The sequence below is a fragment of the Aspergillus fumigatus genome, chromosome 2 (assembly GCF_000002655.1).
Source record: "Aspergillus fumigatus Af293 chromosome 2, whole genome shotgun sequence".
In the NCBI taxonomy this organism is placed as follows: domain Eukaryota; kingdom Fungi; phylum Ascomycota; class Eurotiomycetes; order Eurotiales; family Aspergillaceae; genus Aspergillus; species Aspergillus fumigatus.
In genome coordinates this window covers 3306953-3331534 of record NC_007195.1, presented here as the reverse complement: position 1 = coordinate 3331534, position 24582 = coordinate 3306953, and the positions used below count along the sequence as shown (strand labels likewise).

At 51.6% G+C, this 24582-nt stretch overlaps 8 protein-coding genes across 8 annotated transcripts; 4 read left to right on the top strand and 4 right to left on the bottom strand.

Moving 5' to 3' along the window:
- Positions 1 to 97: 97 nt before the first annotated feature.
- On the bottom strand, positions 98 to 1360 carry AFUA_2G12970 (peroxisomal membrane protein PEX14; the record flags this gene model as incomplete). Its single annotated transcript, XM_750535.2, has 1 exon — positions 98 to 1360. One exon carries the CDS (start codon positions 1358 to 1360, stop codon positions 98 to 100), a length of 1263 nt encoding a protein of 420 aa, XP_755628.2.
- A 453-nt stretch (positions 1361 to 1813) lies between these two features.
- AFUA_2G12960 (PAPA-1-like domain-containing protein) lies at positions 1814 to 4031 on the top strand (the record flags this gene model as incomplete). The annotated part of the gene is made up of 4 exons (XM_750534.3): positions 1814 to 2021; positions 2820 to 3526; positions 3584 to 3690; positions 3777 to 4031. The coding sequence occupies exons 2-4, from the start codon at positions 2929 to 2931 to the stop codon at positions 4029 to 4031; spliced, it is 960 nt and encodes a 319-aa protein (XP_755627.3). The 5' UTR covers positions 1814 to 2021; positions 2820 to 2928.
- Positions 4032 to 4106: 75 nt separating this feature from the next.
- Positions 4107 to 5030, bottom strand: AFUA_2G12950 (uncharacterized protein; the record flags this gene model as incomplete). Its single annotated transcript, XM_750533.1, has 6 exons — positions 4107 to 4116; positions 4148 to 4217; positions 4326 to 4383; positions 4504 to 4585; positions 4852 to 4912; positions 4976 to 5030. The coding sequence occupies 6 exons, from the start codon at positions 5028 to 5030 to the stop codon at positions 4107 to 4109; spliced, it is 336 nt and encodes a 111-aa protein (XP_755626.1).
- A 230-nt stretch (positions 5031 to 5260) lies between these two features.
- On the top strand, positions 5261 to 12466 carry AFUA_2G12940 (uncharacterized protein). Its single transcript, XM_750532.2, has one exon. It carries the CDS (start codon positions 5519 to 5521, stop codon positions 12344 to 12346), a length of 6828 nt encoding a protein of 2275 aa, XP_755625.1. The 5' UTR covers positions 5261 to 5518; the 3' UTR covers positions 12347 to 12466.
- Positions 12467 to 13259: 793 nt separating this feature from the next.
- On the bottom strand, positions 13260 to 14390 carry AFUA_2G12930 (DUF4050 domain-containing protein; the record flags this gene model as incomplete). Its single annotated transcript, XM_750531.1, has 1 exon — positions 13260 to 14390. The coding sequence occupies one exon, from the start codon at positions 14388 to 14390 to the stop codon at positions 13260 to 13262; it is 1131 nt and encodes a 376-aa protein (XP_755624.1).
- A 510-nt stretch (positions 14391 to 14900) lies between these two features.
- On the bottom strand, positions 14901 to 17759 carry AFUA_2G12920 (ATP-binding protein; the record flags this gene model as incomplete). Its single annotated transcript, XM_750530.1, has 1 exon — positions 14901 to 17759. One exon carries the CDS (start codon positions 17757 to 17759, stop codon positions 14901 to 14903), a length of 2859 nt encoding a protein of 952 aa, XP_755623.1.
- Positions 17760 to 18245: 486 nt separating this feature from the next.
- Positions 18246 to 22951, top strand: ptaB (LIM domain-binding protein). The gene is made up of 4 exons (XM_750529.2): positions 18246 to 20074; positions 20154 to 20995; positions 21057 to 21344; positions 21400 to 22951. The coding sequence occupies exons 1-4, from the start codon at positions 19771 to 19773 to the stop codon at positions 22189 to 22191; spliced, it is 2226 nt and encodes a 741-aa protein (XP_755622.2). The 5' UTR covers positions 18246 to 19770; the 3' UTR covers positions 22192 to 22951.
- A 140-nt stretch (positions 22952 to 23091) lies between these two features.
- AFUA_2G12900 (urease accessory protein UreG) lies at positions 23092 to 24336 on the top strand (the record flags this gene model as incomplete). Its single annotated transcript, XM_750528.2, has 3 exons — positions 23092 to 23562; positions 23631 to 23729; positions 23796 to 24336. The coding sequence occupies exons 1-3, from the start codon at positions 23387 to 23389 to the stop codon at positions 24334 to 24336; spliced, it is 816 nt and encodes a 271-aa protein (XP_755621.1). The 5' UTR covers positions 23092 to 23386.
- Positions 24337 to 24582: the final 246 nt, after the last annotated feature.

Here is a 24582-nt window from a genome sequence, read left to right as displayed (position 1 = left end):
ATTGGATCAATCGGAGTATCATTCCAAAATAAACAGCATTCATATCCAGAATTGAACGATGCTGATTCTCTCCTAAACTATATATATACATCGACCTTCACCTTCCAGACAGAATTCCTGAGCCGATTCTTCCCCGGCTGGCGGGGAAGTTCCTCGCACTCAGCAAGGCGCCCTTGACACCTCTAATGTCAGCGCGGAAACTGGCCATCGCGTCTTCCTCGGCTTTGCTGATGCCCACCGAAGGGCCGGATGTGGTCTCCAGGCCAGGCGTGCTGTATACCCCATACGCAGTGACAGAACTATAGCTGGATCTGCCGTAGAGCAGGCCATCGAGGTAATGGTGTAGTTCGTTCAGCCTGGTACGCATGGAGTCGTCCAGCGCACCTGATTCTTTCTCCGAGGACGCCACTTCGCGGAGATGCGAGGTGATGTTCTCGAGCCGCTTGATATGCGTGTTCACTGTTGCGGTGGGGTCGGGGGTTGCCTCGTCGGCGGGGTGATAGCCCGCCTTGTGCGGGAGGGTGCTTACATCCAGATCCTGGGAGGTCTGGGTTGCGACATCCCGGTGGAAGAGCTCAGTTGGGTCCGAGGTGACGGAGTCCTGCTCATCATCTTCGGAGTCGGCGGGCTCGGTTTGTTTTGTGTCCTTTGCGGAGAGATGGGGCGGGATCCGAGAGACGTTCTGTTCGAGTTTCTCGTTGAGCTTCTGCAGGTTGGCGTTGGCGGTTTGGGCGAGTTCGACACGGGCGCTGGTGAGGGTGGCGAGCATTGGTTTGACGAGGTATTCGCTTGCGCCGTAGAGGCTTGCTCCTAGACCGGCAGCACCGTAGAGTGTGTAGAGAATGCTGCGGAGAGTTACCAGTGGTGGAGGTTTGGATTGCTGCATGAGAAATTCGGGATAGGTGATGATGGGTGGGACATCTCGTGGCGTGGAGTTCTTGGTGGCGGTTGGAGCAGCGGGGGTGGTAGGCGAAGATGCGGAGGATATTGGAGATAACGCAGATGGTTCTTTGGGACTTTGCGACTCGTTGCTGGTGGATGATGTGGTAGAATCCGGGGTAGACTTGCTCCCCTCTGCGAGGTTGGTGCTCGAGTCCGTCTCTCTCGAGTTGGCCAGGAGACTGTCTATTTCCTCGCTTCGAAGGCCTTTGGACTCTAGGAAAGCTATCTTGCGATCAATCGGCGCATCGCGTATGGAGTCATCCTGTAAGAACTTTTTGGCTTGCTCTATGAGCTCTGAACGGGGAGTCTCATCGGAGGAGGGCGATGGTGTGGAGGTGGAGTTCCCGGTGTTTGTGGTGGCAGCGGCAGGTTGCTGCCATTGAGGGATTGAAGGAGATTTGGGCTTGATGTCGGACATGTTGCGCTCCACGAGAGGGAAAGAAAATAGCGACTTCAAGGAGAGAGTGAAGTAACAGAGGAAATAAGGATGGACGGCTATAGAACCCCATGTGAGCGATGGGAATGTCGGCCGTTTCTTTGGGGTCGATTTCCCCAGGCCTCGGCTGTATGGTAATGTAATGTAATTTGCGGCGTAGGGATTGCCTGATCAGAGGAGCTTTATTCTTGGACTCTTCACGTTTATACACTGGCATAAATGAGGACCAGACAGATAATAATGTCCTTTACTCTTGGTCTCAGTAATCGAAGCACCCTCTAGCATTCAGTTCCAGTTCCAGAACAATTCCAAGTAGATATTCTGGATACAGAGTAATCATATAGATGTCGCCTGCCAAGAACACAGACCGCTGAGCGGCAGAATAATGAGGATGAGGATTAAATCAAAGACCGGCGGACAAGAAATGAGAGATACAGAGCATCCTGATATCATCCATTAAGAAGTGCTGCAAAAAGCACATATATCCATCCTTCATTCTTTCACCACTGACAAGTGCTCTTTGTCTGGACTCCGTATATATACCTGAGTTATACAAGGGGATTGCCATCAGGATCATCTCGGACCCTTCCCCATCGATTCTCTCTATCACCGAACGAACCATCTATTAGTCCTTTCTGGTCGAGTGAGTATCCATCCTCTCGTATTGCTCTTTTTACCTGCCCATCTGCACAATAGCCCGGAACTTATCATTGGTGTGTTTTTCGATCCTTGATTGTTTCAGTCTTTGGGGCAGCCTTGCCACGGTCACTACAAGGATGATACACCCCTGCTATGTTATTGTGGCGGAGAGAAACGAGCCCACAAGCGTTCGAATTCACCGCGTCCGCGATGGGTTCGTTGTCTTAGTCGCTTGTCGCTTTGGCACGGGCGTCCTCCATCCCATCCAAAATCGCAACGCCCTAATTGGTCCCCGTACTTGATGCCGGCTTGCGACTTTTAACTGGCGTCAAAAGTGTGATAGGCGTAGCTTGCCTGCGTCTACCCGGAATGCATGGCCTACCTACACACCTCTATCTACAATGGCCCACGTATCCATCATCCTATGAATGGATGTTTGCTCGATGACCATCATCTTGAGCTCATCCGCCGACTTGTGATATTACCTCCCATTCACTCGCATCCCCGCTTCACCTGCTAGAATCTTCAGAGTCAGGCATCGTCGACGCATTCACCCTGCCAGCTTCTTCCCATCAACTCTCTTAAACTGTCTTCAATTGTTGCTTAAATCACATCGCATCGCTGGATTTACCACTACAACGCTCTTCCCTTCATCGTCTTTCCTACCCCTCATTCCTGTTTTCCATCATATAATTTCGGAAAAGTCTCACTTGTTTTCCTTGGCTATGTCTACACGTCGCTCTCTTCGCTCTCGTCCAATGCGGGATGATCAATCAAGCATCGATTCTGACTTGAGTCCAAGACGTACCAGATCGACACGTGGTGTCCCACCTGCGCCACTAGTAACAGTCACTCGGTCTGTTTCAGGCAGCGCAGAGAACCCCATCAGATCTCTTTTCCTGACTGTAAGGATGCCTTCGAGCAAGCTTCGCGAAGTTACTGGGGGTAGTGCACGGGGTAGCACTTCAACCAGGCGCTCCCACAATGTCTTCACTGAAAACCCCATCATCACCGGACCGCGGTCTAGCCGGCCCAAGAGGAAGCTCGTAGAGGTCAGCACAAGTGAGGGGGATGACTTAGCAGACCAAGAGGAGGATGAAGTTGACGAGGATGCACCTGGTGAGGATGACGTTGATGCGGATGGCGATTTGGAACTTGACGATGCGCCTCCCCGCCCACCAACTTCAAAAAGAAACGCCAAGGGTACTGCCACATCAACGGGAAAATCTGTGAAGAGCGTGGAGGAGAAGGAGATGGAACTGGAAGAGGAAGACGACGAAGATGATGACGAGCTGTCGGAGCTGGATACGGATGCCGAGGGTGAGCCTGATGACCAGGACGAGAGTGGGCTTGGCAATGGAAATGGAGGAGACGAGGACCTGGATGAAGAGGATGAAGAAGACGAGGAAGACGATGATAGCGAAGAGGTCACGCCCGGAGGCGATCTTAGCCGGTTAACCAAGCGGCAGAGAGGAACCCTCGGCAATGACTTTTTGCAGCTTCCCATGGGTGAGTTTTCCTTCTGTAAGTGTTTCCAGTGAAGTGCCGCTGCTGACCGAATTCCAGAACCTCAAGTGAAGAAGCACCTAACGGCAGAGGAACGTGCTATGCGTCGTGCTGAAATGGCTCGAAGAAGAAAGAACCTCAGCGAGAAGCGAAACGAGGAAGAAAAGGTACGGTGGGCCGGTGAAGCAGCCTTTCTTGGTCTCGAAATTTCTCTATCTACTGGCTGTATCACGTCGCTAACGTGTAAACACAGATGGATACGATTAATAGGTTGTTGCGCAAACAGGCTCCAAAACGTCGTGGTCGTATTCCAGTTGCTGAAGCGGAAGCCAACGCCGCCGAAGCAGAGGCAGAAGAGGCAGAGAAACCACAGCCAACGATGGTCCGATGGGTCAGTGGTCGCGAGGGCAGTCGTATCGGTGTGCCTGAAGAATGGCTCGGGACTCCTGCGGGACGCGTCTTTGGGGAAACTCCTAGCCGGCCATCAAAGCTTGTAGAGGAAGTCTGATTTTCGTAATGACAGACTGGGAAATGGCGCTGGGCGTTTTAGGGTCTTGTGTCTACGATATTGAAACTGGGTGGACTAATGATATCTGTAATTTGGTGTCGGTTCATGTATTTTACCTTTTTTTCTTAAGTGTGTAGCATTCCCTACTCAGTTGCTCTTTTCGATAGAAAAAGGGCGTAGAAGTGCCTAATATATGTTTGCAAACGAGCTTGAACTATCTTTGTACAGCATGGTCAGATATTAGTTGTATAATACAATGGAACAACAGTCCATGTGCTGACGCACGAGGCATACGCCTCGGCTGGAAAGCATTAGCGACTGCCGTCCATGACGATTGGCCTGAGCAACCAAGCTGTAACCAAATCCGTCAGTACCAGTTGACGCCGATGCGACACTGGCAGAAGCACAGTTGGCAATGAGCTCTGCACCATCATGCAGGTAGCTGCCTGGTCCGTCAATGGCACAGCGCTACCTTAGGTCCCTCGAAATCACACTCCGAAGTTCTATCTCCAGGCAGAGTGTCCTGCACCACGTCGCTGGCACATGCTGGGGCACTGTGGATGCAAGTTCGAAGTCCCTGTGCCTTCGAAAACTTCCTACTTTCAATTCCGCCTTTATCCAGCTACTTGCTCAGCGCTGCCTCTGCTGGTCCGACGGTTTAGTCTCCGAGCTTGACGCAGCAGTCTGGGGCTTCATTTGACTATTGCCCGATTGCTCAGTCTGTCCACTTGTCCTGCGTGTTTCCGTCAGCATACGGTTAACTCATCTCCTGAATCAATACGCAGGGACTCGTCGTAGAGCGTGAAAGAGCGAGACATACGATAGAGGCTTGCGTTTCTCGATCTGCAGTTCTTGGAGTGCGGGGTGGAAGGTATAGTAGCCTGAGAGGGAAAACCCATTTGTAAGTTTGTAAGTTCAGCAATTCGAAGTTTGCAGGATCATACCGGTCAATATGCCCACGCCGATGGCTAATGCTGCGGGGATGAAGTTGCGACTCATATTTGACGGTGACGGTGCAAGCTGCTGCAGGTAGGTCGAACGAAATCGATTATCAAAGTCAGAACAAAGTCAACAAGTTATGACCGATCATATATATCCGTAGAACCTCCAAAAAAAAAGGAACGTGCAGGTCAGGAGATGGGTTTCTCTACGGAGTAATTGGCACTTTAACGGCCAGCGGTTCCAGGCTCCTAGACTCCCAGGCTCCCACTGCGGAACTGCTCCATACCATTGAATCCACTTACTACAATTTCCGCCTTTTGGGAACAACGCGTCTCCACGCATTTTCGACGCGCCTTAATCAACGAACAACTTTGTTAGACCTGAAATCACCAATTCGACAAGACGTTTGGTCTTGACCTTTACGCATTTGAATTCCCGCGGTTCGGTTGTCATCTACATCGGTCGCCGGGATTTTGGACGAATTTCACAGCCGTGGACGAAGCATGGACAAATAAGGAAATGGGCAAGCAGCGCCAGGGTCACAAATGGAATCATGGCGGGAACGAGGGTTTGTACCGGACTCGGACTCAGAGGTTGACTTTGACAGTCAGGAATTAAAGGTGGTGATTGGAAGGTTCGAGGATGGCGATGGAGGGACTGAAGAAGTTGTTGCACCTAATGTGAAGCTCACTGCGCTGGCTGCAGACGATGAGACAAACGAGGGAGAATTGGATGACGCTGGTGATGATGGTATCAACAAAGCTCAGAATGAAGTACTGGGTTTGAAGGATGCTGAAGAACGCACGTCTGCCATTGATAAGGCTGAGGAGGACTCTGCAACGACGGTGGATTCAAGGAAGAAGACGTCTCAAAGTGATTCTGGCTCTGTCCAAGGAAACCAAAAAGATCCAGCCAGCCAGAGTGCGCCTGCTACGGCAAAGGTGCCAAACTCTTCGCCCAGTTCAGGTGGTGTGACCGCCACGAACCCCAGCGCTCCGTCAACTCCTCGCACCCAGCCGCACGCCGCCATATGGGACATTCCCAGCTCCCCAGACGAGTTACAGTTCGATTTGCAGCCATCCCGGAGACTGGTTACTTACTTTTCAAAGAAGAAGGACCCCGAAACCCAGAAGAACTCGCCGACTATCGATGAAGCTGAGACACAGCTAGTGAACGAGAATGACAATATCTCTCCTCTTTCTTCCCCTCTCTCATCCCTTCATTCGATATCTTTGGGGGAAGATGATGAAAGTTTACGAGATAGACCAGAGGGACACAAGGAGACAGCGACCACAGAAACGCAAGCTCCCCAGAATCGAGAGGAACCGTTGCCACCTTTTGAGAGTTCGGACCGAATACTACAGGAGATGTCACAGCCCATGCGCAGGTCATTAAGACAGCGGAATCCTATCCAATTACACCCATACCTGCTCGAAGATGCGAAGTACCGGAGTCTCATGAAAGCCAGAGGCCTCAAGCCCGTACGGGTACCTCTGCATCAAGCTGTACATGAGACAGCCGACGAGAGTCAAATCAAGGACTTCGAGCCTCCTTCAAGCAGCCCGGTCGAAGACTTTCAATTTCCGCCATCATCTCCAACAATAGACCACCCGCTGCCTGATAGACACATTCACAAGGAGTCTTCACATCGGCGTGGTCGTGTAGACCCACAATTCCAAGACCATTTAGCGAACAGACCAGATGCTCGTCCTTCAAAACGGCGAAGGGTATCCCGACCTAGAAATACTGACAGACGCTCTCTGAAACATGCGCCCCAGCCAAAGGTGGTCATCGGCCAATCTCCTGCACGTCCTGAACATGAATCTATTTTCAACATACCGAGTCCACCGCGCTCAGGCAGCATCTCGTCCACGCAAACCAGCCAGCACGCCGAGGGATTCCGTTTTCCACTTGGATTCACGCCACCGACCTTAACTACGCCGGTTACGGAGCCTCGAGTTAATGCACGCAATGCTATAAACTCTGACATGACGGATTGGTCGGCCGGCGCTGATGACCATGTTTCTGTGGATGGTAAATCGGCCACTAACGAGAGTCAACCAAACTCAGACGTGAGCGAGGATTCATCTGAAGAAGATGATGAGCTAGCCGTCGTAAGGGCTCTACAACGGAAGATCAAAGGTGTACTACCAGCATCTTGGCTGCGACTGGACCAAAAGAACCAGAAACAGGGACATCTCCCTTCCACGCAGCGACAGCGTGATAGACTGGCATCTCATCGAATAGAAAATGCTAAGGGTGTTGCCAGGAAGATCACGAAAAAGAATGATTCGAGGATAGATTCAACTGTTAGGGAGCCGTTGGCCTCGTTAAGTCATCTTGCGGATGATGACAGTGGTGAAAGTACCGGAGCAGAGGAGAATATGCCCGGCGACGCCTACAAGAAGCTGGCTGAGTTATTTGAACTCGACTTGCCTTTTGACGACGACACTGCCGGAGACGACATTCCCGAGTCTGATTATGTAGACTACATGTTCCCGCCGATGCCTCGGGGACCAACAGGTCCACGAACTCGAAATTCGGGCAAGAAGCGCCAGAGGACAGAAAGAGGTAGCTCACACTCGCATAGTCGCCACAAAAGACCACGATTGAAGCGACAGACAAGAATTACTGATCCACAATATGGAGCGCGAAAGGAGAGGGCTGCGCCGCGCCAGCCTCCTCGGCTAAGCATTTTAGATGCTCCGGATGTTGCTTATCGGCCTAGAAATGAGCAGCCTCAGTTCTTGAGGGTCGCTGCGCGAAGAGCACGTTCGCGTAGAGATATGGGCAGGAGAAGTCCATCTCGCAAGTTCATAAAGCTAGGATCACGACTGGACACCGAAGATGCTAACAGGGTATTGGGCGAGTGGTGGAAAGGAAAGCTCCGGCAGACGCAATTGCCACGAATACAGACCGAGCGCTACATGCGACAACCATTGTTGGACCGCCCTGTAAATCAGTCAGGCGTCGGTGCCAATCATAGTCCTCATTCGAAGAGAAGCTTCTCGCCAGATCCTAAAAGGATCGCTCAAGTAGATCTGACTGACCCTCCTGACGAGGCGCAGCCAGATGTCTCAACAATCGCTGCTACCACAGAAAGGGACATTTCGTCGCGTCTGAAGCCTACGTCTGGGCAGCAAGGTAGGAAATGGGTCATTCGTCGAAACTTCGCCATTTCATCTCTGAAGAGAACCGGCCCACGCCCTGTGGAACCCGAAATAACAGACGCTGGCAGAAACTCTGCTTCACCGTCGCTCTTTCAGAAAACGCTTGCACTGCTGAATCGAGACTACCGGCATAAACACCTGACACACCGGAGCTTACCCCTCCATCGTTACCTTGCAAACAGTCTCACGTCCTCTCTCCCTACCAAGGTTCAATCAGATGTTTCTGCCGGGATCCCGAACCCGGCCACTGATGCGTCTCCTACAGCTACAAGTCATAATAAGCGCCGCCAGTTGAAGAAACGGCCGCCTAGGCGACTGGACCTTGGTGCGCTCGATAGTCAAGGGGTTGACACTCGAGATTCTGGCACTTCCATGCCAACAGATAGTCTTGTTCTGGAAAGTTCGCGTTCTACAACCAGCACTAGCAACGGACTAAAGTCTTTTCGGCGCACTTACACTGTTGACTTCGACATCACGCCTCTTTGTCCTGGCACATTCTTCCATGAATCTACGTTTGTAGGGAGTGGCCAGTTCTCGCGCTCTCTCAAGGTTCAATCGCGCAATATGGATGTGAAAACGGGTCTGGCTCGCATCAAATTGAGAGACCAGATTTTCCGGTGGGGTGCTTGGAACGACACGGTCTCTTCTGAACTCGGGCAAGTCTTCGACGTTATAATTGAAGAGATAGAGAAGACCGTTTCTGAGACTGCAACAAACATCGATCAAGGACCGGCCTCCCGCGATGCTTGTGCATTGTACAGGTCGTTAGTCCAGTATACCACAGAACACTTGACATTTGAGGATCCGATCGATAGATTGGGGTTTGTCAAACGAGTCCAGAGTCTCATTGCAAAACTGAATGAGCAACTTACGGTAGCGTTGAGTGACGAGCGTCACAGGGATTATCTCACTCAACTTGCGTCCTACAATCTTGTGTTTGCGAGCCAGGCGTTTCAAGTGGCTTGTCATCCTCTTGTTGATCGGAAGATTGCCCATGAGAGCTCAGACATGGTTAAGTTTGCTGCCAGACGGGTTCTGGGCTTCGTCGGAAGCCGAATGGCACAGCTACAGATGCGCACGTTCCTTCAAGACAACAAATCTCCTACAAAGCGTGAAGCGGGCATCCGGGCGGATCAATCTGCCCTCGAGGCCTATGTGATTGTGCGACATGTGTTGCAGTCCATGGATGAACTCAAAGGTTGCTTCGGTGAGTTGATTGCCGAAGCCTACTTGTCAGCTGGAGGGGATTTGAGTAACTCAAGCGATATCGATGGTTTCGAGAATGGATGGCTAAGTTTGTTCATTTCGTTGCCGCTCAACGAATTTGATTCCTGCGGGTTGGTCAGGATTGGAGCACGCTTCCAGGAAGCCCATGACAACTGGCTGATGGTGAAACGATTGCTCTCACCCGTTCTCGATAACTACGACACCAACGCTGAAACACAACCAATCTCATGCAACAATTACTGCAGAGCTCTTTTCCGAAGATGCTACCATCTGATCAATGGTTGGGGCTGGCGAGATTGCAGGCCTATAATGCAACTCTTGTATGACTTCTTTGCGAAAAGGCATCTCTACGATCTGAAGCTCGAGGAAAGCTTCAAGTCTCCTTCTTTTCTCGATGAACTTGACCGCAACCCTTCCTTTGATGTCCAGCCAGGTGACCCATCTTTTCATATCTTTTTGAAGATTCTGGCAACCGGGCTGCGATTTTTGCCACTGTTCTGTGACAAAAAACAGATCCGAAATTTTGCTTGGCGACTGCTACCGAATCACGATGGAAGGTATCCCAAGGAAAAGCCCATTTCTCAATCGGACTTGGATGCCGTGAGGAACCATCATGATCTTCTGTGTACGCTCTTCTTTGCTGTTCCTGATGGGTGTCGGCCAAGACTGGAGATCATTAAGACCCTTGTTGACCCTGCCATTTCCCATCGTGAAACGTGCAACATCAGCATTCGGGCATGGAGCAGACTCGTACGATTCAAGTTGTCAACCGACGAGGATCTATCTGGGCTCGAACCATTTGCCGATTGGCTTTGTTATTTCCTCGGCGAGTTTTTACGACAGCACTCCATCGCACGGAAGGAGATTGAAGCCCAGAACATTATAGAAAGATTCTCTCAGGAAGAGGTGGAGAAGACAATTTCTCAGAATCAAAGGCAAATTGAATCGTTGCTCACCATAGCTCTCGGCGGCCTACAGAGCGCTGTTCGTGCGTCTCCTACGCTAGAGCATGCACGAGTCGTTCTATGTAAGGCGCCTATTCGAGCAATTCTGGGTCTTTTCAATCCCAGGGTGGCTCGGTTGAATACTGTAGTTTCCGAGGCGCTCCAGGTAATCATTGCTTACCTTCAAAAGTGTAACGAGAACCCCGTCGCTGCGGCGAAGACTACCGCAGTTCCGGTTGACGAAGACAGCCAAGAGTATGGGGACTGGACTGACATTGAAGCAATTTACGGGGGCGAAAGCCCTCCAGTAAGCAGAGGTGTTGAGCACGTGGAATCGATTTTCCTTCCTGCAGTATCCCGTCTTGTGTCAAACTGCTTTGGTGAAGATTACTGTCCTGAAGATGCAACACTCCTGAAAGTTGTTGATTGCTGGACTTCCATTGCCTCGGTTCTTGTGAAACACGGGCTGAAACATTGGGATAATTATCTTGGTCATTACGATGGAGAGTCGTGGTCGTCGCTTCGATCGACTGTGCAGACAAGGAAGTTTACACCCCTCTTCCTTGCAAGCTGTATTGAGAAAGACCCAGAATGCCTGTCTGAGTGTAGGCATTTGATACTGAGCATGTGGCTGTCAAGCTTGGTGGAACGGGTATCGATGTTAAAATTCCAGCATCGTCTCACGGAGGCGCTATTAAACCTGGACACCATGAACCCGTTATTGCACAACTTACCGTTCTCAAAAGATCGGCAGAATGATCGGTATTCGATTTCGTTGGACGATCTCGGTCAACGAAGGCTGTCACTTCTCTCGAGTCTACTTTCAAACATGCGAGCACATGTGCAGGGTCTGGAAGATACGGAAAGTCGGGAGCTGTCAAGTACGAGGCGGGACTACAGAGAACTGATTCAGCGGATGATGGCATCCATGAAGGCGAACTACCAGGAGCTGGGCAGTGGAGGAGCCAGCGCACAAGGAGCTTACGTTGACTTTGTCCATCGGATCGTTGGGTTCCTGCAACAATACAGCAGGGATATCTGCCCTATTGATCCATTCTTCACTGATCCTACCTCTTTCCCACTCCCGTCGGCGGATCCAACCTACATTGTCGCCAGACTCAAGAGCTACGAACCGAAGCTTTGTTCTGAGAAGGTAGTGAAGACCTTGATTGTGTTTGTCCAGGGTGTATCGGAGAGAGCAGCTATCGATGGGCAGCAAGTATATCTGGTTGACCAGCTCCATACGTCCATGGCAGATATCTACGAAACTGGAGACCCATGTAAGCCTACTTTGCGTGCAGTTCTCCTACAATGCGTGTTTTCCGCCTATATCGAGTGCGCTTTCAGCAATCCTGCCGCATGGCTCCTCAGTCGACCGATTATACAGACGGTGTCTCTCGTCTTCAGAGACTTGCTCTTTTTCATGGATATCACGGATGCAATGTGTCGGTCTTCCGTCTTAGCTAGTCTTGGTGCTGTCTTCCGGTCATCCTACCAAGCCTTTCAGTATATCACGGGGTACCCCCTCATGCCTACCGATTCTACCGTGATTGCCACACTTACTAGTCTTGTCGAAATGGTTACCTCTGCGATCCAAGTTGTCGATTACATTGATCGAGCGACAGATATGGGAGGATGTGTCATCTCACAGATCGGTGCTCTTCGTGAACTTGTTCTTTTTGTCACGTCTTCCCTTCGTGAACAGTCGCTAGCTAGCGAGGTAATGGACCGGGGACATTCATCCAAGGTCTTCGATAACGTTCACACTACGAACCATGCCGTCCCATCGTTCTTCCATGATCTTCGCACTGCAGCTACACATGAATTGCAAGCCTATCTCAGCGACAGCTGGTCTCAACATCAGGGAAAGTACTACTTTACCCGGCGCGGCGGTCACCAGCCACAGGAGGTCCATCTTGAGCCTTCAGTCGCGGCAGAGATTGAGAGCACACCAGTGGCAGCGTTTGACCAGGCTGTCCAGACCTTTTTGGATACGGTGAGGGCCGTTGACTTATTTGATGAGGCGGATTAACCAGCTCTGCTCGTCAACTATGTAATATATACTCTATGTCGGAGGGCGTTGAATGGATTTCTATTCACTCTATAGATTATGAGATGACAACTGCATTGAATGAATGGAATAATGACTTGCAAATCCATATATCAATCCTCAGAGAGGAACCAGTACCGGTCTGTTGTAACAAACTACTCTGCCTAGCCAGAATAACAGCCTGGAAGAGCTCTGACATACATTGTACAAGGATACTTTCGGTGGGAGGAACCTGAGTAGGGTCTCCAATGGGTGGTGAAGGATTCGTTCGAGCCGCTGGGTAGATCTTGGTAGAATGTGATTGATTTTTGGCAGGTTGTGGGAGGCGACGTGCACTTACTGTAGCATTGTTATATATATCTGGGTTGGGGTAGGAAGGGGGAAGGACATGTGCACTTTACCCAGGGGCAGATCATATCTGAGATTATTTGCTGCCATTTTGAGGCATGTGCGCGAGCAGTATAGAACGAGTGGTCATGTGGAGGGGGTTTTTACGTGGTTGTGCTTCAGGATCTATGATATGGCGGGTTAGGGGTTATTGCTACAAGGCTCCTATCGTGGATATAGACGTTTGTCTAGTCGATGGCGGTTTGGCTTGTGCCTATGGTAGTTATCGAGTCCAGATACAAAATGATTTGGTATAGTGGTTCCTCGCTACATGGAGTTATACCCGGTATCCACCCTGACAGCCAATATAGTACTGAGTCATCCATTTCTGATCGTCGCACAAGTCATGACAGTAAAGAAGAAGAAGACGTAGCATAGACAGAGTAAACAATAAGCCACTCCCGACGATGCATCCTGTTCGCCAAAGACCGTCCGTAGCACCAGTTCAATGCAACCCGAACATGAAATCCAAACTCAATTTCATCACAGCAGACGCAAAACTGAAAACTCATTTGCTCGGATGCTCAGCCCCCAAAGGATCAGGCCCTCCATCCTTGGGCTGGCCGTCGTGCGCCTCGGGGTGACTGCCATGACTCGAGCCGCGGCGATGGAACGGGTTCGCGTGGAAGCCGGAGAAATGGAAGACCTTTTTCACGGCGCCAACGACGCTCGATCGCCGTTTAGACTCGTGAGGTCCCTGTGCATCGCCTGCGGCGCTGCCGTTCTTATGCACGATAGAGTCGTCCGGGAGGACGATGGAGGTCGGTTTGGGGGGCCACTGGCCGTCTGATTTCCATCCCTGCACCATGGCCTTGACGACATCGGCGAGGTTGATGGGTATCGTGGGCGTCAGCGCCTGCACCACCACCTTGGAGTAGATAGACGGGTACATGGCAGGGGTGATTGAAGCGCGCACGGGGTTGCTTACAGGGATGAAGGACGGGGCGACAGGTATGACGGGGTCGCGGACTTCGCCGGCGGACGGAGGAGGTGGTTGAGGACAGACAGACTCATTATGCGAGGACTCTGGGTCTGGTACGACCAGGCCCGTCTCTGTCGATTCCTTGGCAGCTTCATCGACAGCTTGATCTGTCTGCGACTGCCGCAGCTCCCCTTCTTTCTCAGCGATCGCAAGCGAGCTCCCTGTCCGCGCAACAAGATCAGCGGTGCTATCCCGCGTATCTCCTGTATCCTGTGCCTCCCCCGGCGAATGCACGGCAGGGCCACGTTCTCGATCTTCTGTCGCCAAAACCTCCTCCTTTGATCGCGCCCCCGTCCACGCATCCCGCCTCTCAACCCACGTCCGCAACCCGATATTCCACCGCATCTCATCCTCCTCCAGCTGTCTGCGCCGCTTGCGCCGCCGCTCCCGCGCAGTCACCACTCGCGACGAATCGGACGAGTCACCGTCCTGCCTCCCAGGGCTATCTGGCTCACCCTGCGGCTCTAATTCGGACCCGGAGCTGTCGTATTCGCGGAGTCGCCATTCAAGCCATTGTTGCTCTGGGGCTTCAGGCGTGGCCGATGCCGGCGCGCCAGAAGTGACCGACGAGGGCTCAAAGGCCCAGTCGTTTCGAACGACCTCGAAGACGTGCCGTTTTGCTTCTCGGATGGCTGCATCGCGTGCCTCTGTCGACATGGTAGGAGGCTTTGTGTGAGGGGAGGGGTAAACCAGGTGAGGGGAGGGCTGCGGAGTGTCGTGTGGGCTGATCGACAAGGTATATTTAGAGACCTGTCCGAGTAGGTCCCTTGCTGCGACCCACGGGGAACCCGTAGAGCACGAGTTTAAAGACGAGGAGTTCCTGAAGTCGAAGAGGTGTGTTGGTGTGGCGGAGTTGCGGGAGAGGAGAATTCGACGATGTCATGGCGACAAAACAAAGTCCAAACTTTGTGCGTGATGGCGCCGACAGATCAGCAGTTCAATAGTCGATACACTATCATTGCACTTTCATGATGCATTTAAGAGAGCGAGCACGCAGAATCTGATGAATACGTACTTATTTTTAGGCAGAATACCAGTACAAGTCCTATCTATCTATACCATAGTCGCTAATAGTACACAAGTCGTCACATAACTCCCGAGTCCATACCGTTTATTTCTCCTAATCCAAACGAGGTTACCCATGACTTAAGTTCAAATCGAAAATATTCAAGTACGGACACGTGCAGCATCCGTTTCAGCCTGCTCCGTACCGAGAGGCATGAATCCCCATCCGGCGCTCTTCTTGCGACGGCCTTTACGATCACCGTACTGCTCGTCAAACTTCCTGATGGCCGACAACGAGGACATGTCTTCGCTGATCGAGGCGCTGATCTCTTCCATTCCCCGCTCAAAGTGCGCCCGAGTCAATATGCGGCGCGCGGGATATTGATACGGTTCGGGTCCCTGATGTTTGGCTGCGAGGTCATTCTCTTCTCGGACGCAGGCCAGAGCGGCCGCAACGCAGAGATTCTTCAGATCGGAGCCGGAATAGAGAGGAGTTCGATGAGCCAATTCTGCTAGGTCGACCGACTGATCGAGGGTCTCGTCCTTGAGGTGGATCTTCAAAATGGCTAACCGATCCTGCTCCGTCGGAAGGTCGACAAGAAGTCTCCTTGGGAGACGTCGAAGGACGGCGTCGTCGAGGTCGAATGGTCGGTTGGTTGCAACCATGATAAATGCAGACATGTCATTCATTCCGTCCCACTCTCGGAGGAACTGATTGATGAGCTCTCGATGCGAGGTGCGACTACTGGTGCCCGTCCGGGAACAGAAAATGGCATCTGCCTCGTCAATGAATACCACACAAGGGCTGAGTTTCTTCGCCAGAGTGAAAATAGCCTTCACGTTCTTCTCGCCCTCGCCGACATACATATCGTACACCTCGGAACCGCTGACCTCCAGAACAGTCGCCCCACTCTCCCGAGCGACGGCCTTTGCAAGCAGGGTTTTACCGGTTCCTGGCGGGCCGTAGAGCAACAATCCCGGAATTTTGTCCGTAGCTAACACTCCATATGTGAAAGCTTCCGGCCGGATAAGGGACAACGAGGTCAGCGTCTTCAGAGCATCGATAGTCTCTGGTGGGACATGCACATCGGCAAATGTTGTCCGGATATTGTTGGCATCGACAACGCCATTCAGCAACTTCTTCTCATGGGAGTTGCAGGTTTTACGCAGGGAGTTCAATAAACGCTCCCGGTCGGTACCTGCCTCAAGGGTAGATCTTGGCGCTCTCTCTCGTAGCCAGGCATTCTTGGTTTGGTCTGTCTTGAGCATCATCTCAATACCACGCTGGATGTGTTCAATGCCCAAAGGCTCATTTGGGCCGACGCTTCCAAGGGCAAGTGTTGTCGCCCAGTGGATCTGGCTGTAAGGCCAGTAGCGCTCATCTAAACCAGACTCTTTCACTAGGGATGGAGATAGTGGCCAAGACCGATTTTCAAAAATGGAGTCTCTCACTGCTGAAGAGCTCTCATTCAGCCGGGTACGAAGCATATCCTGCATGTGACGAATGTTGATGCCCAGCGTACGCATCTTGCGGTCCTCTGTAAACGTCTTCTCCACCAGTTTTGACTCCATTCCCGGCGTAATGACCAGCATTTGGGAGAAATGGTCGTCAAAGGCATTTTGCATGAGTCTCGCCGAGTCCGAATCGGGGCTGACTTCCTGCGCCGAGGTGCCAATGAACAGAACTCGAGTACCGGCTTTTCTCCGATCCATGATAGCTTTTTGTAGTAGGGTGATAAACTTAGCACCTTCACGTGTCGCCTGGATTTCCCCATAGTCCTGCACCTGCACGATGACGTCGCGAACGGCGGCAGCCGGAGCCTCCGACGACGATTCTGTCTCAGATACTTGCTTGGACCGCTTGCTGGGTGAGCTAATTAACTCGTGAACAAGTCGAAGCCGCCTATCTTCAACTCGATCACTCGGGCTCTGTGCCGTAGCTGTACCATCCAGAGGCCCATTAAATGAGGTCATTAGTGATTTGAGCCCAAGAATACTCGGCAATGGAATATCACCGTTATTGCTCGCGCTCGAGATCGTGATAAATTTCGCCCCCTTTAAACCGGGTCGAAAATTCCTCGGCGGCACCGGAGCGTCGATAAAGTCGGTGTCATCTGCTTCACTCTCGTTGAGGTTGTCTCCCGACTCCTGCCACGATTCCGCAATAGACGGCCGGTAGACCTCGTAGCCTAGCGACCTGATAGGGGACGTCGCACCGCTGTCCACCATATCCTGCTCACTGCATAGCTGAGCAATGTCTTGAGCATCCAGCGTCACAACGTCCGCGCCTAGCTCCTGGGCTAATCGCTTCACCACCGCATCCAAAAATAAGATGCCATCCGCACCCGGGTACTGTAGGACGAGATGCGACTTTTGCGCCGAAGGTTCCTGCGCGTATTTGGGTGGTGGAAGCCGTAGGCCTGCTTTGGCAGATGCACAGAGTTCTTCCCAAAGCGCTTCGCTTAGAACATATCTATGGCTAGTGCCGCTTTGTGATTCAGATGGTAATGGGTTGCCTCCATCACCGCCGTGGGATTGGGCATGCACTTCCGCTTTCTTTTCATCCGTTTCTAACCGTTTTATCTCAACCTGTGGTTGGGACTGTGCGACGGCTTGCCCTTCAACGCCATGCAAAACAGTATTCCGTTCCCGGAACCATTGTGGGACAGTTGCTATTGGAGCTATGAGATCTTTGCCTTGTCTCCGGTTCCTTAACGCCCTCCGTACACCTGACCCATAGGGCCCCGGATCTTTCTTCACCACTTGTTCTGTTGGTGCTACCGGACTTGTCAGGGGAGCGTCTTTGGAAGGGGTATGCTCCGAGTTTAGTGAGGGAATATCATGAGCGACGCTTTCCGGAGGTGAGTTCCTAGAGTCGCTGGGATCAGACGGTGCACTTGACAACCATTTTGGCGTCAGATGAAAGCGACGTGCAGACGAGGCGAGAGTTGGGGGGTAGCGGCGATGGGCGACGATGCGGCAGGGTCGGGCGAGGGACGAAAGTAGCCTGCCCTGTACCATTGACGAATACATCCGGGGCCAATACTGCCACCGGAACTAGAGGATGGGGTTATGCTGAGTTGCAAATCGCAAACGTCCGCATCAACCAATTCGTGAGCAATGAACGTGGTCACAGTTGCTCCGATGCTGATCCTTTTTTTTTTGCCAACGGAAAGCATAGTCACGTGATATGACTTGTACGGCTTTGTTTGATGGCTGACAAAGACGAACAAGCTGAACAACACTTTGTGACTTGGATCTTGGATATTTTTTGATTTGCAGGAAATTTGCAGATCAGTTCGGTTGGCCTACAGCCCAGGACCATATCTGCAACCTGGGTTGAGCATTTTCAGAGCTACAAAGGATGACTGATCTACACAGTAAAATCAAGGGAAATAATGGGCTGACGTATGATCGACACAACATGGTTTTTATGCGTGATGACCGTATCGTGTATCGGTGGAAAGCGGAAGATGGACAAGATCTACTACTACGGAAGTACCAGGTCCAAGAATGATATTGAAGTCGAAAATGACATTGATGGCTATGATATCTATATAGCGGCTCTGTTCTATGTGATCCAAGAAGACGTAGCAGTATGGTTCGACTCAATCCGTCGATAATTGAGAACTGACACTACACTGATCCGAAGTTAGCAGGTATTCCGACTATATGGCATGCAAACTCAAGAGCAATTGAGACAGTTCTCAGACAAAATATACTGGCAAGTAGCAGACCAACCGGGAAAGGGAGGTCCGAAATGTCTCGTCAAGGGCGACTCGGAGAGTAAAGAAGTAAAAAAGGGTTTGTCATCTTCGAAGATGTATTTCATGATCAACAGGAAGGAATGGAAATAATAGACTGACCTTGTCAAATGTCCCATGAGCCATAAGCTTCAGAGGTGACCTGATCTGTTAGCAGTGGTATGATCATGCATCAGGATGCAGAACCAATGCATTGTTGATTCGGCCTCCTTTTGCACACCATACAAGGATCCAAGGAACCAAGGATTTCTATATGGATCATCCAAATGTCATATTCATAGATTAAAAAGTTGACAGTTTTCATGTCAACAGCGTTTGAGAGGATGAACAAAAGAATCTTTCTGTGGGAGAGAAGAAGGCAGAATAAAAAGAAAAGAAACAGCGGGAACACGCAACAACTTTTTTCCTATTTTCACGTGACACTTTCCCCATTCAGACTAGCGGCGTCTCTGATTCGCGCTGGCCGACGGTGTCCGTCCAGCAAAAACGAAAAGCCTCAAAGGGACCGACCGGGGAACTCTCTCTCTCGCCTTATGAGTGTCTTGTCTTCCTTTGATTTTTTTACCCTCTGGTCGATCCCCCCTAACCTTATCCACCTTAACTGGTGGCAGCTTTTTCCTTGAGAGTCGTACGTGGTTTGTATTGTTCGTGATTTTTGTATTTATCCGATCAGTCAGTCCACCAGCGTTTGTTTTCTGGATCAAGAAACGAGGCGATCATCGAACCTGGCGATCGCGACGGGGTGCCCGTCTGCCTTTCTCTCGCTCTCACTCTCTCGTTGGCCCCTAGCCCCTCCACATCTCCGTCCGGCCTCCTAAACCCATCCCATCGTTATTCCTATTCCTTATTCCTAATTCCTTATTTCCAATTCTGCTGGCCTGGCCCTCGTGACTCGACAACTGATCCAATTTCGGTTTTCGACAATATTGGAGTCGAGTGGCCTGGTGGCTGGAGATTACCAGGGCCCATTTTGATCAATCCATGCGCCAACAACGCTTGTCTAACTCTCAACGATAACGACGCAGGCTCGGTCGCCCGACTGCTGCGTCTTGGCCTCCGCCCCGACGCTAAAACCCGGCCTGTCGTTCCTCCACGTCAAAGAGCGCGCTCTTTTTTGACTTTGACAGACCTCCGCTCTTCAGATTAAATTGTCGATATTCTTACTTTATCATTTTATCCACCAGTTCCATCCCATCCTCCGTGGTGTCGCCATCTTTTCCTTTCACCGATTCTAGGAGTCCCGACGTCGGCGACTTCGCTGCATAGCGATGATGATGGCGCAGCCATTTCCTGCCCATCAAGGCATGCCGCAACATCCTGGCCTACCGCCAGGTCATCCAATGGCCCCGGGACAACATCCCAATGCCCATCCTGGTGCCGGGATGGTGCAAGCGGTGCACCCGGGCGTGTCGGCGCCAGGAGGGCCTCAAGTCACTCAAGGAGGACCGATGATGGGAATGCCCCCAGGCGCTGGAACAACTGGCCCTGGTGGTCCTGTCCAGGCTCATGCTCTTTCTCATTTGGGGCCTGCGCAGGCACATCTGTTCCAACAACCGCAGTTTGCTCAAACATGTACGTCTCTGTCCCTTTGTACCACATTGTCAATTTGGAGGGGGGGTGGACGGTCCTTGCTGACTTGTTCTTCAACTAGTTGCCAATAACCCTCAATTGCTACAACAACACCAACACCAACAACAGATCCTTCGACAGCGCATGATGTTCCAGCAGCAGCAAGCAGCTCAGCAACAGCAGCATGCAGGTCTCCCCGTGTCGTTACCCAATGGCACACAGGGCTTAAACGCTGCTCAATTAGCCGCAATGCAAGCGAATTCGGGAATGCGACCGGTAAATCTACAAATGCACCTTCAACAAATGCCTCATGGCCCTCAGAACATCCAGCAACAGCAGCAGCAGCTCTTTGCTATGCAGCAGGCCCAACAAGCGCAACAGGCACACCAGGCGCAGCAAGCCCAACAAGCCCAGCAAGCTCAACAAGCCGCAGCGGCCGCCGCTGCAGCCGCGGCGCAACCGGGTCAGCATACACCGCAGCAGCGTCATGCAGCACATCCCCAGAATATGCATGATGCTCAAAGTGTAACACCTCAGCCGCAACCCCCACCACATCAAGGAAGCAGCACCCCTCAGTCGAACCCTCCTCAACCTCCCTCCAGTCAACCTCAGCAGCAGCCAGGTGCTGCCCCTCAACCCCATCCGACACCAAACCCGCCCCCGCAACAGTTGCCGCAGGCTCAGCAACCCGGCCAGCAGCCCCACCAGCAGCCACAGCAGCCACCGCAGCAGCAGCCCCAGCAACAGCAATCACAACAGGGGCAACCGCAAGGCCAGCAGCAACAAATGACCCCTCAGGAAGCTCAAATGAAGGCCCAGCAGACTCAGAATCAAGCCGCCATGATGATGCAGCAGAGGATGGGCATGAAAGGCACTTCGATTCTGGCCTTGCTCACTTTTGCGGAGCACTTGAGTAACTTTACCGTACGTCGAACCTTGTCGCAACATGCGAATGCTTATAGAGATTGTGCTAACTTGATAACAGAGCCGCGGCGAGGCTCAGGATTTGCTGTATTGGCAAGCATTTGTCGATAAATTCTATTCTCCGGTTGGTGTTCTTCGACAAGGGGTGTACAATCCCCAAGCGGGTTCGAAACAATTCGAGATCTCGACGCCAGCCCTAGCACGGTACTACCTGACTCAATTTACCAGTGGAATCCGTCAGATTCAGATGCTGGTTGAAGGTGCGCGCGAGAGAGATTCGCCCAATGGTGGTCGCATTGTGGAAAGTCGCAGAACGTCGTTTATCTACTGGTTCACCAATGAGTCTCAGGTTCGTCTACTGTTTGTTCGTCTGGATGTGAGACATTTTGCTAACTTCCCGAAAGCTATTCACCAACGGGACACTTATCGCTCACTTCGATCACAATAACAAGATTGAGATGCTTGACATTGTCGTGATGAATCATACAGAGTATCTTCCACGGAGTCAGCTACAGCCGCTGGAGTTGTCAGAGCAGAAACAGAGCCCGAAGGTCTCCAAGAATTTGGGCAAACGGGCTCAGCAGAAGCAGGCCCAGCAAGCCGCACCGTCTTTGCCCGAGTCTATGGTGACTGCCAATGGTGTGCCAACGGCGGTCATGAGTTTCTTAGAAGTGGCGGAGACCATCTCGCATATGCAGATGCTGTTCCAATTCTCGCAGCAAAACCCGCAATTTTCGCCTCCCGAAGCACTACGGAATCTGGTGAACACGCTGCAGAGCCAAAATCCCAATCCGGGGTTCATGCCAAGCCCCATGAACCCAGCAATGCAGCAAGGGCAGAATCTACGAGGACCCCAAATGAACGGACCCAATCAATTCGCATCCCCCGCAATGGCTCATCTTGGATTGCCCCCTCAAGGCTCTCCTCACCTCTCGGCCCACCCCAGCCCGGCCCAGAGCCATCTCGCGGGTCCTCCTGGCATGGTACAACAAGGACAGATGCAGCCTAACGTTGGCCAGGCCACTAGTGCTAGTGCCAGCCCGCAAGTGACCAACAAGCGTCGACGAGCCAGTACCGTCAAGGTGGAGAACGACGATACAGGTGGTCCGGAAGTCAATGGTACTGCTACCCAAGGTGCGGCCAAAGTCAAGGCCAGTCCTCGGGTCGGTGGGAAAAGACAGAAGGGTACTGCATAATTTTAGAGATGGTTTCCGTTTTCGCTTGGGTTCATTCATCTCCTTTCTTTGTCCTTTTGTGATTCAATACCGTTTCATTTCAGTCTCAAGAAGCGGGGAACTGGCGTACCATAGGATACCTGTTTGAGGCTTTTCTTGCTCATCTTCTTTTTTTCACGAATCTGGGTGCGTTTCATCATCTCATCGCTTGAATATATCGGATGATGCGGTTTTTTCTGTTACATGTTCGAATCCTCTTTTCCGCTCCTGCATCGCATGCGATTCCGCTGGCGACTACTTGGTACCGATTGTCTCTATCACACCCGCGAGATGGATGGGATCATGTCCATCTCTTGTCCTGAGTTGCGAGTGGGATGCCCACGGCAATTTTTCACGTTGAATATGAGGTCCTCTGACACAAACCGATATCAGCCTAATGTACTTTATCTACTTGGCCGTTTTCCATCTGAGACTTTTGGTATGGATTTGTTAAATCTGGACTTGGATCGCACTTTCTATGAGCTTTTTGCTTTCCTCAATGATTCTGAGGAATGATATCTTTTGGGGTCTTTGAGCTCGATTCCCTAGCGTTGATGATAATTGACATTGACTGCTAGCCCGCTTGCTTCTGATATCCGTGCTATATAGTCCATCTTTTGATCTGGCGTGAGGTGCTTACTTGCTCCATTGAAGATTCCGCTTCTTGCTTATGGTTTACTTGCTATAGCTGAGAAATTCTTAAGACGGGGATGCGAACGAATAGCATCATCATCCTTCTGACTTGCTTGCCCTTACAGGGGTCTACCTTTCAACTCGTAAATCGACTCAGCATAGAGACTACCATTTGACGCGAACTGTAGCTGTGTAGCATTCTTTTCAGTGATCAACGGCTAAATTTCTGAGTCCACTTCACGTCCTTCGATGATATGCGCCATTTTCTTCAGCAGACAGCAGTTGCTGCTATCATCTGACAAAATCCTATATGATCTTATCTCTGTGAATCAGGTCTTATCAAGAGTTCAAACAAACTACAAAACATGTCTCACTCTCATGGATTGACATCGGAGTCCGCCGTCTTGGCCAAGCATATCTGGGACTGCCCCTCACCCCGACATAAGGAACCCCCCTCCATCGAGCCATCACTTTTCTCGCCCTTGTCTAACATTGAACGCCATCCCACCTCACTACAGAGTACTTCCAACCAACAAAAAGCGTCATGTCACACTCCCACTCTCATGACCACGGCGTGAGCCATTCCCACGATGACCCCTTCAACGGCCACGGCCACTCCCACGAGATTCTCGATGGGCCGGGCTCATACCTGCAGCGCGAGATGCCATTGATTGAAGGCCGTGACTGGAGGGACCGCGCCTTTACTATTGGTATTGGAGGGTATAATTTTTTGCCCGCCTTACGTCCGGTTTACGGTACGCTATATACTAACGCCTATTGTTATTCAGACCAGTCGGGTCCGGCAAGACGGCGCTGATGCTCGCGCTGTGCCATGCCCTGCGAGATGAGTATAGTATTGCGGCAGTGACGAACGATATTTTCACGCGGTAAACCTAAATCCTCAACGATCCCCATACTGCCATGCACAGGACTGATTTTTTGTGTGGCCACAGCGAAGACGCCGAGTTTCTCACGCGGCACAAAGCCCTCTCGCCCAGTCGCATCCGTGCCATCGAGACGGGCGGATGTCCGCACGCCGCCGTCCGCGAGGACATCAGCGCGAACCTACTCGCCCTGCAGACCCTCCAGAAACAGTTCCAGACGGATCTGCTGCTCATTGAGTCTGGGGGGGATAACCTCGCTGCGAACTACTCACGCGAGCTGGCGGATTTCATCATCTATGTGATTGATGTAGCGGGCGGTGATAAGGTGCCCCGTAAGGGCGGGCCTGGGATTACGGGCTCGGATCTGCTAGTTGTGAACAAGATTGATCTTGCCGAGGCAGTGGGCGCGGATTTGAAGGTTATGGAGCGCGATGCGGCGAAGATGAGGGAGGGGGGCCCGACGGTGTTCGCCGTGGTCAAGCAGGGGAAGGGGGTGGATCATATTGTGAATTTGATTCTAAGTGCGTGGAAGGCGAGCGGGGGGTATGAGGTTAGTCTGGAGAGGTGGAAGAATGGGGCGCCGAAGAATTCGGGGAGTGTGGATGAATAGAGACATCAATCTACGATTGAGCGGGACTCATACATGATATGCATCTGTGAAATGTACATTCAATGACTGACGACGATGGCTACAAACGACTGTCACTTTTTTGCCCCGTACCTAACCTTACCAACGCCCGGAAAATGCAGGAACAAGCTGTGAACCGATGGTCCATGAAGAAACTGGGAACTGGGTATCTATCACCTCTCGCGGAGATGAGCAAAGAAGCAATCAATATGCAGCAAAATATCCAAG

Coding starts and splice junctions, on each gene's coding strand:
- AFUA_2G12940 (XM_750532.2), top strand. CDS start 5,519: ATGGAATCATGGCGGGAACGAGGGTTTGTACCGGACTCGGACTCAGAG.
- ptaB (XM_750529.2), top strand. CDS start 19,771: ATGATGATGGCGCAGCCATTTCCTGCCCATCAAGGCATGCCGCAACAT. Junction 20,075..20,153: donor ACCGCAGTTTGCTCAAACAT/GTACGTCTCTGT, acceptor TTCTTCAACTAG/TTGCCAATAACCCTCAATTG. Junction 21,345..21,399: donor GGTTCACCAATGAGTCTCAG/GTTCGTCTACTG, acceptor ACTTCCCGAAAG/CTATTCACCAACGGGACACT.